The sequence below is a fragment of the Gymnoscopelus braueri genome (assembly GCF_963280865.1).
Source record: "Gymnoscopelus braueri genome assembly, chromosome: 9".
NCBI lineage: Eukaryota > Metazoa > Chordata > Actinopteri > Myctophiformes > Myctophidae > Gymnoscopelus > Gymnoscopelus braueri.
The window spans coordinates 18,117,626-18,137,821 of NC_137610.1; the positions used below are offsets into that span (position 1 = coordinate 18,117,626).

The window sequence follows — 20,196 nt, forward strand, 5'->3', positions numbered from 1 at the left end:
GCCAAGTGCTCATAAGACTACAATTTGAAACCCTTCATTATGTGAAACTAAAGTGTTTTTGTTTTGTTAATTTTATTTACCTCTCTAAATGATTAATTATATTACAATTAACACCGTTATTTTCTCTGTTTCTCCTCTGCAGGATCGTAAGCTGTCCAAGACAGAGAGAATGCGATTCAAGGAGGAGGCAGGAATGTTGAGAGGACTGCAGCATCCCAACATTGTCCGTTTCCATGACTCTTGGGAGGGCCCCTCCAAAGGCAGGAAGTGCATTGTGCTGGTCACTGAACTCATGACTTCTGGCACGCTCAAAACGTAAGTCTCAAATAATGTGACACACAGGCTTAATATATTTACCCAATCACATGCACCGGCTGGATAAACTTCATACTGGTCATCAGTGTTCTTACAGCGTACTGTTAACTGGCAAACATTTACTAGTTTGCTACCAGTGCTGTTTTATGCCTGTTGGCATGACCCAAGCAGGGTCCCACACTTACAGTATGGATGCCCAAATGTCTGGGGCATGTAAAAAAAAAGTGATCGCTCGGCCACTGATTTAAATCGGCTGATTTTCACTCCAAATTACATGATTGTTCATTGCCAAATTCACCGGAAAACCGATCTTCCATTAACCACATAATCGGTATCAACTCCATTGGTATCGTTCCAAAATACCATAAGGTTTGTTTTTACCTTGGAACATTATGAAGAAAGCCAGGCGACAGCGTTGTTAACTAAACGAACATTATTGCTTTTATGGAAATATGGAATGTTTCTGAATGGAAAAGCTTGATTTGTTGTTTTCTAAAAAGCAAAAAGAAATGTAAATAGTAATACAAAAAAATTATAATACTTAAAATAAAATAAGATTGGTATCAGAATCGGACGATCTTGAGGGGGAAGATCGGGATCGTATCCCAATATTTGAATCGGAGCACCCTTAAAAAAATCCTGTGGGCAATTAAAACCTGTCTAGACCTGCCCAGTCAGGCAAGTACCAGTACCAGGCAGCCACTGTCCGTACCATTAGGCTGGTCTCTTGTGAGTGTGTATATGTACAGGCAAGGCTGCCTGTACATATGGCAAAACCTGTACAGTGACCAAAATGCTTCAGATCAATGTTGACATAACTAGAGAAAGGTGAAACAAAATACATGTTGCCTGGAGGTGGCGTGCGACATGCTAGCGTCATGTCCAGGGGGTGTACTTGTACATCACGCTACAGAAACAGGAGATAGACCCCTGCCCCATGGGTCTCATGGCTCGGCAAGGCTTGCTTACTTACTACTTATGGAGATGGCGTGCCCAAATACGATTAAGTTAAAGTAGCTCTGTTTATTACAGTGTGGTGTACTATGTAGGGAGTCGGGCAAAAGAGAGAGAGAGACACACACACAGACGGGGCTTGCAACACATCGAGTACAGTTCACAGCTGTCGGTATATGCTTTCATAAGTGGCTGTAAAAGAAAATCAAAATATCTCGTCTTTGACATGAGGAGATTTTAGGCTACTGGAGGAAGCAGCACTGCCAACTCCACCTGTTAACCCCCACATCCCTGTGATAATGAATGATGATCATTATAACACATTATTAATCTGCTCCTGTAAATGGTCGAATGCTTACCCTTCGTGCACAAGCAGATCTGTTTCCAGAAAACCGTTCACTTCTCCTCTGTTCTTTTGACGGATTAAAGTTTAATTAGCCATTAGCCTGTCTGGCAGTCTGCAGATGGAAGGAGGATATTTTCTCAACCCCAAATGCCTAGTCTCACGTGCTACATCTCGTTTGAGTATTAAGTACAAATGAAACAAAACAGTCAGAAAAAGTTAAAAGGATGGTCGAATATGTTTTATGTAAATGTGACAGGCTTGCAAGGATGTCTCTTAGAAGTTTTGTTTTCCTTCACCAATAATATAATGCTAAATAATTAGGATTGTATTCTACCTGTGGTGAACAAGATACACTAGCCTTGCTAATGTATCTTTTTATTTGTTAAAGAAACTTTAGTCCTATGAAATGGTGATGATGTTTAATCCTGGATCTTGTGTAGATATCTGAAACGGTTCAAGGTGATGAAGATTAAAGTGCTGCGGAGCTGGTGTCGACAGATCCTGAAGGGGCTACACTTCCTGCACACTCGGACTCCCCCCATCATCCACAGGGACCTCAAATGTGACAACATCTTCATCACAGGCCCCACAGGGTCCGTCAAGATAGGAGACCTGGGACTGGCCACACTCAAGCGGTCATCATTCGCCAAGAGTGTCATAGGTAAGACTATAAGTCACTGCGGCTGCCTCCTGTTCACAAACTGCCATGCAACAGACTTATTTCCAATGATTTTATTGAATGATGTTGGTATTTAGAGTTGGGGATTTATATGTTATAGTTTTTAGTTTTTTGACAGTGTGGTTTAAAAACAGACCACAGTGTTTCAGCTCTCTCTCAAACCACAGCTCAAATAGTGGGCAGACTTTGTGGCAGTAAGCTGATCACCACAAGCATTTTCTCCCATCGCCCTCACGCAGCACGTCGACTAGGTTTGGTCACTGTGATAGAATCAATTTCTCTTTTTCCCTTTAAACCGGGAAAGGTTCTTTTTCCTTTCAGGCACCTACTGAAAGTAAGTAGCGCCACTGATTTCTCTCAACTCTACATAAATATTGTCATACAAATGTCCTGCCTTATCCTGCCTGTCATACAAAAGTACCTGCAAGCTAACCTGGCTAGGGCTAAAGGTATACCCCTTGCCTTCTGTCTTAGACTGGTCTTTGTTCTGTGGTTTGGAAATATGTGGTCTGTTTGCCAGTGATGCCAATAATATTTAACGTCTCTTTCTATGGGTTTGCTTCAACAGGTTGTTTTTGCTAGTGTTTGTCTCTTACTGTCTTTTAAAACATTTTCAGGACAGCAGAATCTTTTTGCTCCCTTTCCTGTCAAGGGAGGTCTTCTCCCTTCTGCCCCCTCCCTGTATCAGCCCTGAGCCTTTTGTTTTATCTTTGTTTTTTTTACTTTCACATTCTTGGGTATGTTTTTAAAATGTAGGCTCTAGCCTCAGCTGTGCCCCATTCTGCTGTATGGAATGAATAGGGTACGGCTGGTCAGTAAGTAAGTATGCACTGTTATGGGCCTGGTAAGTCTGCTACGTGTGCTGTGACACACCTCATTTCCAAAACAATTAAATTCAAATAACCATCTTGAGTTTTTCTGTGTACGACCTGAGATTGAAAGCAGAAGTTATCAGTCATTTGATGAAAGCTGGTGTACAGACACACCGTCGAGCTCAGTAGCTAGCTATGGGATATGCTTCTCTCAGACTTGACCATAACACTTTTCCTCGTACAGCTCAACTGGAGACGGTAAGTTGGACATCCAAAGGTAAGTGTAATAAAAATGGTGTTTTCTTAACTTGGTTGTAAGGTGAGGTCTTGACACAAGTTACTTCCATAGCTAGTCTTATTTATCAAAGATCATTGGCATTCAAAACGGCAATCTGACAATCTGTGTTATCCTCAAGTGCCTCTCTGTAAAATGCTATACTGCCAGGTTATATTTAACACTCATTCTGACAAATGTGTGTTCTGTACATTGGCTTTCTGACATAAGATATTATTATGCCTCAAAAATCAAGGTCCTACACAGACAAACGCGTGCCTCTTTCTCTACAGTCTAACTGAGCCCAGCTTCCCCCTTCTTTTTTTTTTTTTCTGTCCTTTTTGCTTTCCTCCCCCTCTCCTCTTTTTCTCCTCTTCCTCCGACTCTATGCTCGCAGGTTCTACCCCCTTCAGGAGACGGCAGCAGCAGGCGGGTCACTCTTCCTCGTCCTGCGCTTCCTCAGCCCATCACGGGTTCGAGGAGCGAGAGAGAGGGTGCATTGGGTTGTGAGAGACCCTCTCACTCAAGTCAGTCAGGGAGAAAGAGAGTTCTGAATAGTTGTTTTGATTTAAGGTACCCCTGAGTTCATGGCGCCTGAGATGTATGAGGAGAAGTACGACGAGTCAGTGGATGTGTATGCCTTTGGAATGTGCATGCTGGAGATGGCCACCTCCGAGTACCCTTACTCAGAGTGCCAGAACGCTGCACAGATCTACCGCAGAGTCACCAGTGTAAGTCTTCCCTTCAGCCCTCTGTGTCTTCCCCCTTCTACCAGCTGCCCCCCAAGTGTCCACCACCCCTTCCTGTTTGCCGTGTAGGATAGATCCCCTGCCAGAAATATCTACCCAGTCGCTCGTCCATCGCTCCCGCAGAGCTCTTGCTCTTTTTTTTGTTAAGCCTTTGTCAAGGCTATATAAGCTTTCTACCTTCCAGCATCACCTCATTCCTTTGTCTTTCGCTCTCTCTCTTTGGCTGTTCCCTGCTGCCCTCTGCCCTCCACCCTTTGCCCCTTTGCGATAAATGCACCAGTTTACAGGCTCCTTTAACACGTTAGCCCCTCCCTCTATCCAACCAGTTTTTCTTGCTTTGCCTGGCGTATGTGTGTGTGTGTTCAGCATATATACCTGAGGAGTGGATGATTGATGAGGGGGAGTGTGCCAGCACAGCTATTTTCCTCCCAGCTGATAACTGATCCGTGTCATGTGTCCAGAACGGCAGAAGCTGTCACAGAAAAACACTCTTCACATATTCATGCAATTAGTCATACTGGAATGCATAGTCGCCTGGTGATTCATGTCCTTAGATTTACTCAAGACTTGAATGACTGAGGCTCATAGATGAATTAAGGGCTTATCAAGAAAATGTACCTAGAAATCTGCACACCCACCGCCCCAGCTTATCATTAACCACACACAGAACTGAAGGTCTTTCCTGTGATATCAGCTGTACTCTATAATAGTGTTGAGGCATTGTCTTATAGTGTTCTGTAATGTTCTTTTACATCACTGCTAAATATTAAACCTCTTTATTATGACCCTAGTGCCAAACTGTTCACGCACTCTGTGAACATTGCATTGTTGAGATGAACGTAAATGAACTCTGGAACAATAGTGCTCTCATCAGACTGCCATTACAGCTCTCAGCTAGTTCCCCTGTATTTATGTAGCGCCAGGCAGTCTCCTCCTGACATTGGCCCAATCCATCACTAGACAACAAGGCCCCCGTCTGTTGTCCCATGGCCTCTGCTCTCCACCACTTCTCATCCTGCAGTCTTTAAAAAACACCATCAGTCAATGACTCATTACCCACCCACCTTTTTAATTATTTCTGGTTGAATTGGTCGGGAGATGAGCTTTCTAGTGAGTAACCCCATGCACTACTGTGTATGTGTAAGACGTGTCCAAGTACAAAAAGTATTTTCCAAAACATACAGTCACCAATGTTGTCTTACCCTAGATTTAAGGTAAGGGATTTCCTGTTCATCAGGGCTGCTAAGATTTGACACGGTTAGGTTAAGACTACTGGCAAATAATATCTATCAGAGCAAATGAGGACATCGAAAGATGCAGGAGAGTTTTCACATTAAACAAGATTATTCAGAAATAGGTGGGTCATTCTCATTCAATGTTCTGTGTTTCCTGTAGGGGGTGAAGCCAGCCAGCTTCGAAAAGGTGGCCATTCCTGAGGTGAAGGAGATCATCGAGGGATGTATTCGCCAGAACAAGGACGAGAGGTCTGTTTTTTCCTTGCAGTTGTACAATACTGCCCGTCAATCGTAAATTTGTGAGGTCAAGGACCGCCTAGGTGTGTTTTCTTTTGCGTTTGCTCACTGTCTGTCCCGCTCTACTCAGGTACTCTATCAAGGATCTCCTGACCCACGCCTTCTTCCAGGAGGAGACGGGGGTGCGTGTGGAGCTGGCAGAGGAGGATGATGGAGAGATAGAAGCTATCAAGCTGTGGCTGAGGATTGAGGATGGGAAGAAGCTCAAGGGGAAGTACAAGGACAACGAGGCTATCGAGTTCTCTTTTGACCTCAGCAAGGACGTGCCGGAGGACGTGGCACAGGAAATGGTGAATTCCAGCTGCAGTTCTCTGGTTTGATAGACTTTTGGGGTTAAAGGACTATACTGGCATTAATGCATGTCATTATCTATCCACAGCTTTGGCCATATATCGAACATAAACATATAATCCAATCACATACAGCCACGTTGTTCAGCCACAAGCAACTATTGCAGGCATTTAAACAGACTGTTGCCATACTTTTCTTACATGATCAACATTGTTTTGCTTGCTATCACCATGCAAACTGCCCCACCTCCAGTGTTAGGATTTAAGACTTCATTGATGTGGGTTCATATGACTATTATCATGTTCATTTAACACATTCACTGCCAGGGGTTTTCTAGAACACGCTGTAGCTTCTGCCAGTATTTTTAAGCATTCTGACTAATCTTTCAAGAACCACAGAATATTTTTCTCCTGTATGATCGATCCCCTGATGGTTGCTAATCGGAGGGTTTCACTGTGCTTCCGTGAAAAAAAAATTCATCACTACCTCCCGTTCGCTTGTTATACACCGTTGAAAATAGCATGTTTCGCCAAAAATGCATAGTAAAACACAGGAGCCGAGATACAGAATAGCTCACAAATACTTTAACCAGGAAGTGAATGGAGCAGTAAATCTTTGGATCACGTTATCTCTTGGTTCTGTGTGGATTTTTGGGCGGTGTAGCCGCCCTTATAAGTGGGGTTGGGACACCTCATTAGCTGTACTGTGATTGGCTCATTAGTACACCCCTAGCTGTACTGTGATTGGCTGACTCTATTGACTGACTCTATTCAGCACTGTGATTGGCTAGCGAGACACATGATGACATTAATAACCTATAAATAGGATTATGCACTTCGAAAAATATTTTTTTTTTAGAAGTGAGCTTCCATCACTATGATGACCACTGTGATGACCACACCGCCCACTTCACACTGGGTGTGATTTTTTGGGCGGTGAAACCGCCCCTATAAGTGAGGTTTGGAAATTTGTACAATTATCCTGCGCTGTGATTGGCCAAAAATGTACCCCGCCTAACCCTGCACCGTGATTGGCCAAGAATCACAATCTATTCAGGACTGTGATTGGCCAGTTTCACATGACACATGTGCATAGCCCTATATAAGAAACCATAACTTTAAAAAAACCAAAAAAAAAACATTTTTAAGTTATGGTTTCGTCCATCATGAAGAGTGTTTCAATAAATGTATTTAAAAAAAAATCACACAGGGTGTGATTTTTTTTTAAATACGTGACGCGTTGTGAGCTTGTAGGTATGCGACACCATCTTGCGACAAAGTATGAATTGGGCTGTATTCTGCAAGGTCTCCTGTGAGACGGCTCCCCCTATGGTAACACCTTTCTATGGGTCACAGGTTTCAATATAACAGCTGGAATGTTGTTGTTTTTTGTTTTATAGCTATGTTTGTATAGCTTTTCTAAAAGGATTTCTATGTAGATTTTATTGGAATGTGTAAGGAAACATCTTTTAAACATTTGCAAGATCCTTAATGATCTTGCACACAAAGATTAAAGTCAATGGAAAGCAACTCGCCTGGTGCAAAAATTTAAAAAATAGGATTTTTTTTAAAGAAGTAATTTGGGGACGGTATTCACTTTTGGACAAATGGTTTGTCACTTTCACTGTATATATGAATATACAGTGAATATTTGAGCTGAGGAGCTCTTAAGTGAGATGATGTTTTTCTGCTTCAGGTGGAGTCTGGCTACGTGTGTGACGGTGACCATAAAGCTGTGGCTAAGGCCATAAAGGACAGGGTGGCCCTCATCTGTCGCAAGAGAACACAGAGGCAGCAGGTCTGTACCAGCTCCATTTGGTTCCATTTGCACACTCTTCTGAGTTAAAATAACACTGCAGATTTTACTGTGCATAGTGTTGTTGATGTATTTAAGGTAAATGTTGATTCACAGGCTTTACTTGTAGTCCAGTGAAAGGAAGAGGATGTAGGTCATTGTGCTGTAGTTTTATGGCCCTAATAATGGTGTGTTTATGTTACGTTCCCAGCTCAAGGTACTAACACAAAGAAGACACCAACGTTAACCAACAAATTAACAAACCCTATCAAAATCAAACAGATGAGGTATAATAAGTCGAGGCCGCATTCACTAAGGCTAGTTGTAGCTTGTCGGTTACAATTCTCAAAATAACAACAAAGCAGTGCTCCCACATAGAAAGCCATATGGACTGCCACAGGGGGAAGCCAGTAAGTACGCCACACAGGTGACCCTGATTGTTAGAGGGAGCAGAGAATTGCAGGAAAACCATCCCACCAACCTAAGAAAAAGGGAGAAAATGGAAAACAGACAGAACACCTGAGAGTGGCCCTAACATATAGTGTTCAGGTTTTTCTTGTTGGTGTACTGGGGGCATTAACAAATCTGCCCTTAATTGAATTCAAGGTCCGAGAGGAGCAGGAAAAGAAGAAAATAGAAGAAGAACAGCTGGGTCCGTTGCCACCCTCACAGCAGCCAGGCCCACCACTCAGCACCGAGGTCCCTCCACCAGTCGCACAGAATGTGCAACAGCTTGCTCCCTACGTCCCACCTCAGTTGAGTCAACCACCCACTCAGCAGATGGCTCCCCAACCCACAACCCAGCAGAGCCTTCAGACACCTATCTATAACACTCCTCAACCTGTCCAACCCACTGGCCCTGCACAGAGCGTCCCTTATTTCCCCCAGGCAACAGGGCCTGTCCCAGCTTCAGCTGCAGGACAGGGTCAAGCTGTGGTCCCTATCCAGCCAGAGTCAGAGGAGCCTGAGACGGACCAGCATCAACAGCAGCCACAGCAAGTTGTGGGAGGTGTGTGTCTTCAGATGATTTAATGTTCAGATATTCAATGACAACATTGTAACACGACGACAGAGGTCTTTAATTAGTAACCCGTCATCAAGTCAATACTCTCCTTCCTTCTTGGCCCCACCCCTCTTTCAGCCAATCAAATGGTAGAACGACCCCGGAGTTCCTCCATTCTCCCAGAGCCCCAGCCTGCTCAGCCCGTGATGTCATACAACCCTTTGCCCAATCAACTTCAGCCCCAGGCCTCCTACCCTCAGACACAAACGGAGCAGATACAGCAACAGCAGGGCCCAGTGGTGAGTGAGGTTATAATTGGTAAATTAACCTGTGTTGTAGATAAGAAAAGCAGCTGTCCTCTCCTTTCCACACCGTCCTACTTACCCCTTACTCAACATCTGTCTCTCAACTTCTCTACTTGTGCACTTGTTTTTCACTCTTTGGTACATAAGGTCCCGCCACAAATCCCAGGTGTCCAGCCTACCACCGTTGTTCCTGTTGCCACCTGCGCCCAGTCTGCCCCCATGGCACTTACTCAGGTACATAGTGTTGCCATTTCTAAAGTCCAGAGGCCTAACATGCTCTGTGAGGCTCCTTCCCCGAAAAAATATGTGTGGATCCTTCCACACGTCCTTCCTTTGTAGCACTACACTCGTAGACCTCCTTTTTCTTTTTCTCTCTATTTCCAATCTTCCCTCTCTTACTGTGTGTTTAGTTTTTTTCTTATAGTATGGAGGTTGCTACCAACCATCGCCCCGCCTCAGATAGATACAAATGTCCCTTATGCCTCTTCTCCTTACCACAGCCCCTGTTCTGTAGTCCAAATTTCACTGTAAAGTTGCTGTCTAAAAATTAAATGGCCAGTGTCAACCTATTAGCTGCCATACTGGCTGGTTTTACATTTGTCCATTAAGCAATAGCAATTTTGAAGGGCACAATTATAGAATTTGTGGTATCCGGACATGGGACAGTGTTTTCATTGCTAAATCTTACAAGTACGATGTGGTGGACCTGATGTCATTGAGGCGTGTTCAGTGAGCAGTTATTTAACATCGAACACAGTCACTTTAGGAACCGGTTTGATTTAAGCAGCTATGGTATGTTATCCTGCAGGTAAGTGCCTGTGGGGGCGTTGGAGAGGAGCCAGTGTAAAGCTATGGGAGATTTCTATCTATGGGGGAATGACGACAGAGTGATTGTTTAGACCGGTTCTTTGAATTATGTAAGTCTAACATGGATGTGTGTTAAAGTTCACATTCTCTCTCCCCCTTATTTCTTCCTATGTTCTGTCACTGCCACTCCCTCCATCTGTCCCCCCTCATCCTTGCAGCTGCCTACCCAGCAACTGATTTTGCCCCCAACATCTCAGACCGCACCTCCCCAGCCGCAGCCAGAGGGCAGCACTGCTCTAATACAGTCGCAACCTGGAGCTCAGCTAATACAGGTGAGGTGACCCATACAGATAATGTACCTTTCATCATGAATTCACAGTCTCTGTAGCAACAGTCTCAGACTAATGTCTATTTTATTTTCAAAGTTTCCTCTCTGCTATGGACTAACTTTTTCATTGCATGGTTGTTCTGCACATTCTTCTGCCTCTTACCATTGCATGCTGCTTTAGTCATGGGCCTGTGAGTTGAGTCCTATACTGTCTCCTCCAATCAACGCAGAGCACCTATACTTTCTCTATCAGGCTTCATGCCTCTCTGTCCCACAGGTATTCTCAAGAGCACCAAACATTGTTTTGTATGTAGCTGTTGTGTGAAGTGTTTGGTTTGATATCCCTTCTCTCCCTGAATTCTGTGTGTTCAGTCCCTCAGAAATAATGAATTCCAAAGTGCATTAATGTTGCAGCCTGTCCACACTGTGTGGTTTGGCTTATTCATGTATGAATGTTCGCATTCATGGGTGTACTCTCTGCACTTAAGGCCCCTGCGAGTGTTGCCCAGGCACCAGTGGAGCAGACAGGAGGTACTTCTGTATTAGCGCCGCTGTCTGTGGAAAGGTAAGAAAACAGAAATCACAGGTTCTGTTATCATTGCCGGTCTCATGCAGCTAGCTCACCGGCCATTCGATGTGTCTCCCAGTTGCCTGTCAGATGCTGCCTCGGGTCTCAGCGATGGCAATGAGGGGTCAGGAGGCCGCCATGAGGGCCGTTCGCTTCAACGACGACATCAACGACGATCTGTACGCAGCCGCTCTCGCCATGACAAGACTGCCACGGCTAAGCTCAATGTTCTCAATGTAAGCATTTTGGCTTTTCACACTCCCCATACTACATTTGAATCCCAAATCCATTCTATATGTTGCTCTGGTCTAACAGGATGACTATTCTAATGAAATTATTATATTTCAGATTTCCAATATGGGGGACAGAGTGGCCGAGTGCCAGTTGGAAACACACAACAGAAAGATGGTGACCTTCAAATTTGATCTCGATGGTGATAATCCAGAGGAAATTGCACATATCATGGTAATATGATCTACAAAATATTCACTTGTTCGAGGCTGTTGATCAGTCTAAATCGTCCTGATAAAGGTGTTCTTTTTGTGCAAGATAGACATTGTTTTCAGACAGTTCTCTTGCATATTTGCCTCTTAAAACTCATAACCTGGACAAAATACCATTGAATTAGCCATTGGATAATGGATTCTTACCGTCTCACAGCCCCCACTCCTCAAGTGCAACACCTCTGATGAGTAAAGACTAATTGAAACCTTATTGTTCTCACACATTTATAAATGTGACAGACATGAAGCAGATATCCACTTTCCAAATTGATGTGTAAATATTATTGTGCCAACAGAAAGGCTTCACATGTACTCGGCTGAGTTCCAGTAGCTGAACTTCTTTGCTGTCCCCAACAGGTTGAGAGCGAGTTCATCCTGGAGAGTGAGCGGGAGTCTTTCATTGAGCAGATCCGTGAGGTCATAGAGATGGCCGATGAGGGCATGAAGGAAGGCTCTGAGAGCTTCATTCAGGTACAGTCTACTGTGAAAGCTTCACTTAGGTGCAGTCCATTAGGGCTGGCCCTGAAGGTATTTATTAGGGTTTCGAGGAACGTTGGAACCTTTATTTTTTTATTTTGGGCGGCGTAGGGCGTAACGTCATGCCGAGTTAAACTACATTGTTAACGTGGGCTGCCTCTGTGCGTCAGAAACTTTTAATTGAGATCCGAATGTCAGCGTAACGAATAAACGTTCAGACGTTTGGGGCCAGCTGTACTGAAAACTTTACAAGTACAGTCTATACACTATATGAGAATATGCTGACACTAGCCAGGATTTTGGGAGCTTGCAGATCTGCTATTTTCACTGAATGTTCGCCCCAGAATAGGGATGCTAGGGTTCATGTGGTCTTATCTTATCTTATGATTAATTACAATATTAAAAAGCAAAACATTATAATCAAAAGACAAAAGCTTTGTCTCAAATTCCCTAACCTACCAGGGAGTTTCCAAACTCACACTAGTGAGTTTGCAAACTCCCGGTTCCTCAAATTCACTGTGACATTTACACAGTGAAAGCTTCATTCAAGTACAGTCTATGACACTAGCTCGTTTTTTTTGTTCCATGCCCTTTCTCACTGAGGTTCCCACTTTGTTTTTCTCTGTCAACAGATGATCGATCATCAGCTGCCACTAGTTCCCCCAGGTAAACATTCACCCTGTATGTACGGATGCATATATTCTAGACGGTACAATAGTAATTAAATTTGACAAAGTTACAAATGGATAAATGAATACTGAGGATTTTTACTGTATGTAGTACGTAGTGAATCTTGTCCCGTCCTCTCCCCTGACATTTCTTCTGAACCATTCCCCCAGGCATCGCTCCCAGCATTGCAGCCCAGGTCGTTCACTCAGCTGGCCGTCGGTTCATTGTCAGCCCTGTCCCAGAGTCCCGTCTCAGAGAGCAGTTCTTTGGCCCCCCCTCTGCTAATAACTCTGTAGATGAACCAGGTAAGATGGTGTGTGAGTGTGTGCCGCTTATTCCCACAATCAGAATCCTTCATTCTGTCAACGTATTTATGTTCTGCAGATGAAGAATGTATATCATTGAATCACTGGGGGTGTTAAAGATTGTATTATATAAGTTATGTTTCTCTTAATTTGTTGTGTTTGTGAAAGAATTACTTGGTGCACAACAGGCACATTACAAATGCTTTGTGTTCCTCATTTCTCCAGTGAGTTTGGGCCTCTCCCTGTCTGCTCCATCTGGCATGCTGCAACAAGCCTTCAGTCAGATGAGACAGACCCACGGAGAGAGACGCGCCACTCTCGGCCGCCAAACAACTGAGCCAGAGCCGAGTGTTGTTCCGTCCTCTCAGGCTGCTGCTGGACTCTACTCAACCTCTAGCCACGTCTTGGCTCCATCAGAGGCTGCACCTCATCTGACCGTCACCACAGTCGCCCTGCCCGTTGTGTCCGTCACCTCCACAACAAACTCCGCTCCCTCCCTGTCAGCTGGTAGGGTTTCCCCCACGCCGGCCCCAGCCTCTGCACCTGCCACCGGTGATCCAAGCCCACCACCGCAGTCTTGTCACCAAACAGCCCCCTCCCAGCCAGCACCATCTGCCACCATCCCTCCCTCTTCCTCCATCTCCCCTCCAGCTGTGTCCCAGCTCCCCCAGCATTTGCAGGCCTCTACCCCTCCTCTGCTGAGCAGCACTGTTGCCCCCATTTCCTCTGTAGCCAGTGCTACAGCCAGTACCACTGGGGTGGTGTCTGCTTCAGAGCAGCCACCTGTCAACAGTGCTGTGCAGGTTCCATCTTCTCAAACCGTCCCTCCGTCCGTCCACGCAGCACAGCCCGCCACCTCCCAGTGTCAGCCTGTTCCCACTTCCGTCCCCGCTGCTCAGCCTGCGTCTGTTCCTGCCCAACCCCCACCTTCTGCCAGCCAGAGCCAGGTCCAGTCCCAGCCAGTGGAGCCAGAGGGAGCTGAGCCCCAGTCCAAGGCCCCTGCTATGGATGACTTGAATGCTCTGGATAAGAAGCTCTATTCGGTCTTCAAAGGTGCGAGTTCTGCCACGGCCTCAGCAGAAAACACCGGCACCTCCTCTCCCCCTACTGGGACTACTTCCCCTCCACCTGGAGCAGCCCTGGTACCCCCAAACAATCTCCCCCTCACCCCAGGAGCACAGAGTACCCTTGGCTCTACATCCACCCCAGGGCAAGGCATTGCTCAGACTCCTCCAACCAAGCCCAGAGCACAGGTGACTAATTGCCAGTAGCTAACAAACATTTACTCTCTGTGTTTAAAGATATTGTATATGACTAACATGTTTGCTTTCCTCTTTGTTATCTTCTCCTAGACTTTACCTGCTAATTTAGATCATGTTAATAGTCCACCTTCAGAGCATACACCTCCAATCCCTGGACCAGCTCAGGTGAGGACTCGCATGACCCTTGTTTAATCATCATGGATTGTTTTGCTTTTTGGTACAAACTACAGCAGTATCTTATGTTGCTTATATTGGCTTATGTTTTCGTCCTTTCACAGTCGCAGCAACCTCTGGGTAATCTGGATGCCCAGTTGAGGAGAGCTCTGAGCCCAGAAACTGTTCAGGGAGGCAATATAGTTCCTCCTCCTGCAGCAGGCTTCACACTGGGACGCTTTCAAGTACGTTTTTAATAAGAGCCGCAGATTCATCTTGTTTGCATGGCATTTCAATGTCAAACCTGTGTATATAGTATTTGAATCAAAATCACAAAAAAATGTATTCCCCACTCTTCTTCACAGGTCTCTGTTGCTACCGATGGTGCCAGCAGCAGTATCCCACACCCATCCAATGCAGTCTCCTCTTCATCTGCCACACCTTCTTCAACCTCCTCCTCTTCGTCCTCCTCTTCTTCTTCATCCTCCTCTCCCTCGAGTCCAGAGAACACCCTTCATCGGTCAAACACTCTGTCCAAAGGAATCCGGGGAGGCGACACTATAGATGGAGTGCCCCCTGTCCCCACCGGTCCTCCCACTCAGCCTACCACCATTGGGCGCTTCCAAGTGTCCACGAGTGCTAATGCCAGCACCCAGCCCAACTCCAAAGTGGGACGTTTTTCAGTAACAGGTATCTATCAAATTTAAGAGTTCACTGAACATAAAAGAAAAACAAATCACTGCCTGGGTTGCTATTAAAACCCAATTGTAAACTGGTAAAGCCTGACATTTTTTTATTTTCACTTTCTTCAGTAACTCCGGCCACAGTAGCAGGCTCCAGTCCCTCTCACAGCTCCAGTGTGCAGAACGGGCCCTCGTCATCACCTTCTGATGCCCGCATCGGTTACATCAGCAGCAACGACGACGACTCAGGTCCCGAGGACGAGTCCTTCCAGAAGGAAGTCAGCCGTCTCCGAGAGAAGTATGTCCGCTGCGCCCTGTGTTGCTCCGCTTAGTGGATTCTGTGCTTGTGGGAGCTGGTTTATTTCTGTGGAACCGCTATTATTCAAGTAAGTTTCTCTGTTCTCCCCTTTTAAATAGGCACATGGTAGAGATCCAGTCCCTGCAGTCTCGTCAAAAGGAGGAGATTGATTCCCTGTTCTCCCGGTTGGGTAAACCAGCTCCCTCCGCTGTCGTCTCCCCTGCCGTGGCCATGGCCGGTGGCCGACGCAGGCCTAAAAGCAAAGGCCACAAATCGTCTCGCAGTAGTGGACAACCTAGCCCCATTCATGCAGGTAGTGATAATACTGTTTTTACATTTATTTTCTTTGCCATTGTCATCCAAAATGTGTATGGACTCTACAATGCCTTCCTATGCCGCTGACTGCTGTTGAGCATTTACAATGAGGGAAGCATGTTAATTGATGTTCCCGGGTTAACACACAACTCTGTTATGTGTTGTGCTTATGTCTTTAGGAGCCCCAACCACAGCCCATAGCCCCCATGGTTCAACATCTCCCCCAAAGCATAATTCACCCTCTGCAACAGAGGCCTCTGAGATGGCCAGTAGAACCTCTTTACAGAAGCTCAAATCTTCCCCGTCCATGCCCAGTCTCAGTACTCCCTCCACAGGTACATGCAAGCACTCTTGCTTTTCACAGGCAACAGTTGCGTTTCACAGGCAACAGTTGCGTTTATTTGATGTCCTAGTTCATCTCTCCTCTGTTTTCCTCAGGTGGTGCAGGTAGCACCAGCTCAGACAGCGGTCCAAGCCAAAGCCAGTATCACAGTAACTCCTTGACCCAGCCAGCTGGACCCACTGCTGCCCCTCTTAACCAGAAGTGCAAGGGCACCTTCACGTCTGACCTACACCAATTGGTGGATAACTGGGCCAGGGATGCAATCAGCTCCCAGGGCAAGAAGGGTCCCAGGACCGGGGCACAAGTAGCACCGGGGCATGACGTAAGGGTTCAGTACTGTCTTGTAACTCATGACATATACAGTAATTGTCATCGTTAATATGATTCACTTATTTTCTTCAATAATAACCCAATTTTTTTCCTACCTCCATCTATACAGATAATCCCTCCAGCCAACATGGCACGCAAATTCTCAGCTCCAGGCCAACTCTGCCCCAACCCCCCCACATCCACCCACCACCCTAACCCTGTCAACCCCTCTGTCCCTCTCGGACGCCGGAAAGGCTCTCTAGGACCCGTTAACCAGGGGTTTGGCTTTCCCTCAGCTCCTTACAGTGCCCCTCAATGGGCAGGTCCCACGGGCCCTAGCCAGGGGAACATGCTTAACCCCGCTCAGCCCCTGGCCCAGTACCAGCCCCCCACCTCTACCCCGTCGTCCTTACAGCCGAACTACCACTTGGGAAACACGCCAGCCCCACAGAAACCTGTCAACCCTGGAGGTTCCAACCTGAGGCCCACGTAGCCCAGTCCATGCCCTGGTCTGGGCTACGATGTAGGGCAGGACAGGGTAGACAGCTAATAGGGCGAGAACCATTTGCTCTCCTGGAAGCTTGTCGGTTGGTTGATTGGTTGGTTGTTGTGCATTTTATGTTACCCCCCCCCCTCTATTACAACGGTGAAGAGAGCTGTATGGTTCAATCCTGTCAGGCAGAGCGAAAGCTGTCTGACGAGTGACAGGAAGGGAGTGCAATACACACACACAGCACACCAATCACACACTTTCCCCGCCATTGGCTGTGGAACAAGCTGTGATTGAATAGCTGGTTGGTTTTGTCCAGTGAAGTGATGGACCCAAGGACATGACCAACAACGGCCAAAGATGTCTATTGAAAGCACCCATTGCAATGTCATCATTCCTGTGAAAAGGAGGGGGTACGAGGGATCTCGATTCACACCTTGACTGTTCCCTGGCCTTAAGCTTGACTAGGACAGAGAGCGTACGTGTTGACAGCCCTCAACATAAACAACGGACATACACATACACGCACACATACTCATATGCATGCACAAGCGCAGAATTATAATAATTAATCATCTTGAGTGTGTTGTGGATTGGTAGCATAAGCTGTCTGGGAGAATGAGGTGAGTTGTGACCACACAGAATGTTCAGGGGATTGATGCTTTTGTCCTGGTTGAAGCAGTTAGGTTTATAAAGTGGAAGGGTGTGTGAGAAGAGGGTGTCAGGGAAACGAAAGCAATAGTAAGTGAGGCAGGAATGTAGTGGACATGTTTGGAAGTTGCGTATATCCCAGTAGCTACTTATTTCTGCAGTAAAATGCAATAACGGCAACACGAAGATAAACTGTCCCTTGTAACAGTGGCCTTAACCCCCCCCCCCCCCCCCCCCCCAAACATACGTACACGTCAATTTTGTAAATAGACATGTCTTCACAGGGTTATGATTCCATGTTAACCTGTTTTGTGTTCCTGTGAGAAAGTCTGGTGTCTTCATGATTTGAGTTGTCACTCATCTTATCCACACAGGTCCGTTTTTGAGACTGATATGTTTATGTGAGCCAATGGATCTGTGTGCACTGTACATTATAAGAAACGAAAAAATCTATTCTTGTGTTGACCACCACTTGGAGTTGTTTTGAGTTGAGGATGTCGCAAGTATAATCAATTTGGTTTAGGGTTTGTTTGAAACTGGCGAGGGATTACACTTCAGCTATTGTATTTGGGTTTGTTTTCACACTGAGGTTGAATGTGTTTTAAGTGAAAGATACCAACTTGGCATGGTACACATCACCTGGTAAACCAAACGCCTACTCTAGCTGGTGTTTAGTAAACACGGTTTGACAGTTTGAGCTGTTAAATTATTAATTCTTTGGAGAAAAAAAAAGGGAATTGGTTTGGGTCATGTGATCTTGTTTTATTTCGTTTTTGGGTGGGGGTGCATGACAACACAGTTAAACAGCTTGCTGACGAAAGTTATATCCAACAAAATATCTCACCTTAATTTGCCATAGCGGTCACCTCTCAAGTCATGACAAGCATCTGGGGTTCTCTCTGTGGTCTGTTTTTGTATGTGAATATTTAATTAAGAAAACAAGTTGTTCTTTATGGACCTGTATTCAGCCATCAGATTTTGATGTTGTTTCACTGTAATTATTATTAAAGGTTGTTAAACAACATGTAGTTAAAGGAATATAAAAGTGCAATTTCAGGGTTGTTACTATTGGTATCCTACTCGACAGACGGTAACCCTGTATTTTATTAAGCTCTTCTCTTGGACCGCCATGTCCCATTTTTTTCTTTTCTGTTTTACTGTATGTATATATTAATGTGAAGTAAATGGTTTCATACAGTGCTCTGTCACTATAGAGCACTATGCCCTCTCTCCCCACCCAGTACATGCATACATGCGTTCTGCCCTGTAAATCTGCAGAACACTTGAGTGCCTTGCATCGTCACTAATGACCAATTCCACATACATCTAGTCCTTGAAGTAGTAAAGCCTGAGTTATGCTTAATTGTGATCGGGTGTTGCACACACCAAAAATGGTAAATTGTAGATCTGTTTTCTGTGTGTGACACCGGCATGCAACTAAGTATAAATCACACTTAATAATGGGAGTAGTGTCGTTGCTACAGTACTGTGGAAAACCAGCTAACATGTACAGCGGGAAAGAAACAAAATATACCGTCATGTGGCTGACGAACGTTTCAACCATTCTGAGGTTTTAACAGCTCTTTTCAAGATCAGAATGAACACCGTAAACACAAGACTTAAGGATTAAAGAGCACACTGGGTAATTTGGTAACAACTTATTTTTCTCTTTACAACTGCATTTGTGTTGCTTGTGTATTAGCTGTGATTATATTTTTGCTCTTAAAAACGTATGGTTTGGCTTAACTGTGTCTGGAGTGATCCATATCATTACAGTATTTCATCATAGCACTTGTTTGGTCAGAGAACGAGCCGTCTCTACTGGCACCGCTTGTTTTGCCACCTTGCATATGAGCGCCATCGTCTCATTGTGACCCTTTCACCTCCCGTAGATTGGATGACTACTTAAACTTCTCTAGAGAAAAATAAGTTACTGCAATGCAGAATATGCAATGTTTAAAGTTTTATAGGGATTGAGGGTGTAATGGAGGACTTTTGCATGCTGATGAGGGTTACTGACTTAAATGTTTTTGATATTGAATAGAGATCCTGCTTTTTGTTGGTTTGTTTTGCCTTTGAGTCCTCACGAAGTGCCGATCTGTTGAATTGCCATTCACCACTGTCACAGGCACAACTATGATTTCAAAATACAACTATATCAGCATATAGATTCTGCATGCTAGCATCATTGGTTCTAGATCTTACAAATGTCAACCATCTCACAACCACTGTACAGCACAAGCTCACAACAGACTATATCCGCTTACTATTATTATTGCTATTATCAGTAACTTAACAAGATTCCTCTACAGTAATGTCTCCTGAGGCTACAGACACCCAGTTATATCCCGTCGTACTCTATTTCTGATCCTTTACTGACTTCTGTGAATCAGTGTTCTCTGGTTTTGTGTACGTTTTTTTTTTCTCCACATTGTACAAAATGTAAAAAAAGAGGAATAAAAATAAAAATAAAACTCAGATTTGGTATTGGTCTTTAAATACCTTCCCACATTTAGATTGTCCCACTGTTTCAAATTACATTAGTACCAATTAGCAAAATCTTTCAAAGCATAGCCTGGATGGAGGGTACTTTTGAAGGATGTCTCCAGTACTTTGTTGCAGTTCTACATAATTCCAACTAATCGAGGCTAAGTATTTTGTCTAGTGAAGGGTGAGATTTGTGTGCAGTAAGGGAATACATCTGCATTGGGGTGAGATTTGTGTGCAGTAAGGGAATACATCTGGGGCCTATTTCGCGAAAGCAGAATTAGGGGTTAATTTGATTTAACACCTATCCTGGCTTAATTTAGCCAGGATTAGCGATGAATCGGTTTCATGAAAACTGAATTATCTTGCCAGATTATTTTAGCCAGAGCACACTGGATAAGTTTATCCATGACTCGATTTCACGAAAGAATATTTACGCAATCCTACCTTAGTTACCATGGAAGTTTAGCAGTGAAGTTAGCCTGGGACCAGGC

The 20,196-nt window shown here is 44.9% G+C and overlaps 1 protein-coding gene across 4 annotated transcripts in view; it reads left to right on the plus strand.

Moving 5' to 3' along the window:
* LOC308091308 (serine/threonine-protein kinase WNK1-like) overlaps nucleotides 1-19,702 on the plus strand; it is a 39,310-nt gene extending 19,608 nt beyond the window's left edge. For 2 of the 4 annotated variants that reach the window (XM_080436806.1, XM_080436805.1), the window contains exons 3-27: nucleotides 143-315; nucleotides 2,056-2,276; nucleotides 3,954-4,111; nucleotides 5,525-5,613; nucleotides 5,732-5,951; nucleotides 7,648-7,749; nucleotides 8,353-8,755; nucleotides 8,888-9,048; nucleotides 9,202-9,288; nucleotides 10,080-10,193; nucleotides 10,678-10,754; nucleotides 10,837-10,993; nucleotides 11,106-11,222; nucleotides 11,618-11,731; nucleotides 12,370-12,403; nucleotides 12,577-12,711; nucleotides 12,937-13,964; nucleotides 14,064-14,138; nucleotides 14,252-14,371; nucleotides 14,492-14,816; nucleotides 14,939-15,107; nucleotides 15,227-15,420; nucleotides 15,602-15,757; nucleotides 15,861-16,087; nucleotides 16,205-19,702. In XM_080436806.1, coding sequence (XP_080292932.1) covers nucleotides 143-315; nucleotides 2,056-2,276; nucleotides 3,954-4,111; nucleotides 5,525-5,613; nucleotides 5,732-5,951; nucleotides 7,648-7,749; nucleotides 8,353-8,755; nucleotides 8,888-9,048; nucleotides 9,202-9,288; nucleotides 10,080-10,193; nucleotides 10,678-10,754; nucleotides 10,837-10,993; nucleotides 11,106-11,222; nucleotides 11,618-11,731; nucleotides 12,370-12,403; nucleotides 12,577-12,711; nucleotides 12,937-13,964; nucleotides 14,064-14,138; nucleotides 14,252-14,371; nucleotides 14,492-14,816; nucleotides 14,939-15,107; nucleotides 15,227-15,420; nucleotides 15,602-15,757; nucleotides 15,861-16,087; nucleotides 16,205-16,567 — 5,019 coding nt within the window. In that variant the 3' untranslated portion in view covers nucleotides 16,568-19,702. The remainder of the gene's footprint in view (nucleotides 1-142; nucleotides 316-2,055; nucleotides 2,277-3,953; nucleotides 4,112-5,524; nucleotides 5,614-5,731; nucleotides 5,952-7,647; nucleotides 7,750-8,352; nucleotides 8,756-8,887; nucleotides 9,049-9,201; nucleotides 9,289-10,079; nucleotides 10,194-10,677; nucleotides 10,755-10,836; nucleotides 10,994-11,105; nucleotides 11,223-11,617; nucleotides 11,732-12,369; nucleotides 12,404-12,576; nucleotides 12,712-12,936; nucleotides 13,965-14,063; nucleotides 14,139-14,251; nucleotides 14,372-14,491; nucleotides 14,817-14,938; nucleotides 15,108-15,226; nucleotides 15,421-15,601; nucleotides 15,758-15,860; nucleotides 16,088-16,204) is intronic. The other 2 variants (XM_080436808.1, XM_080436807.1) reach the window with 2 other exon arrangements.
* The last annotated feature ends 494 nt before the right edge of the window (nucleotides 19,703-20,196 follow it).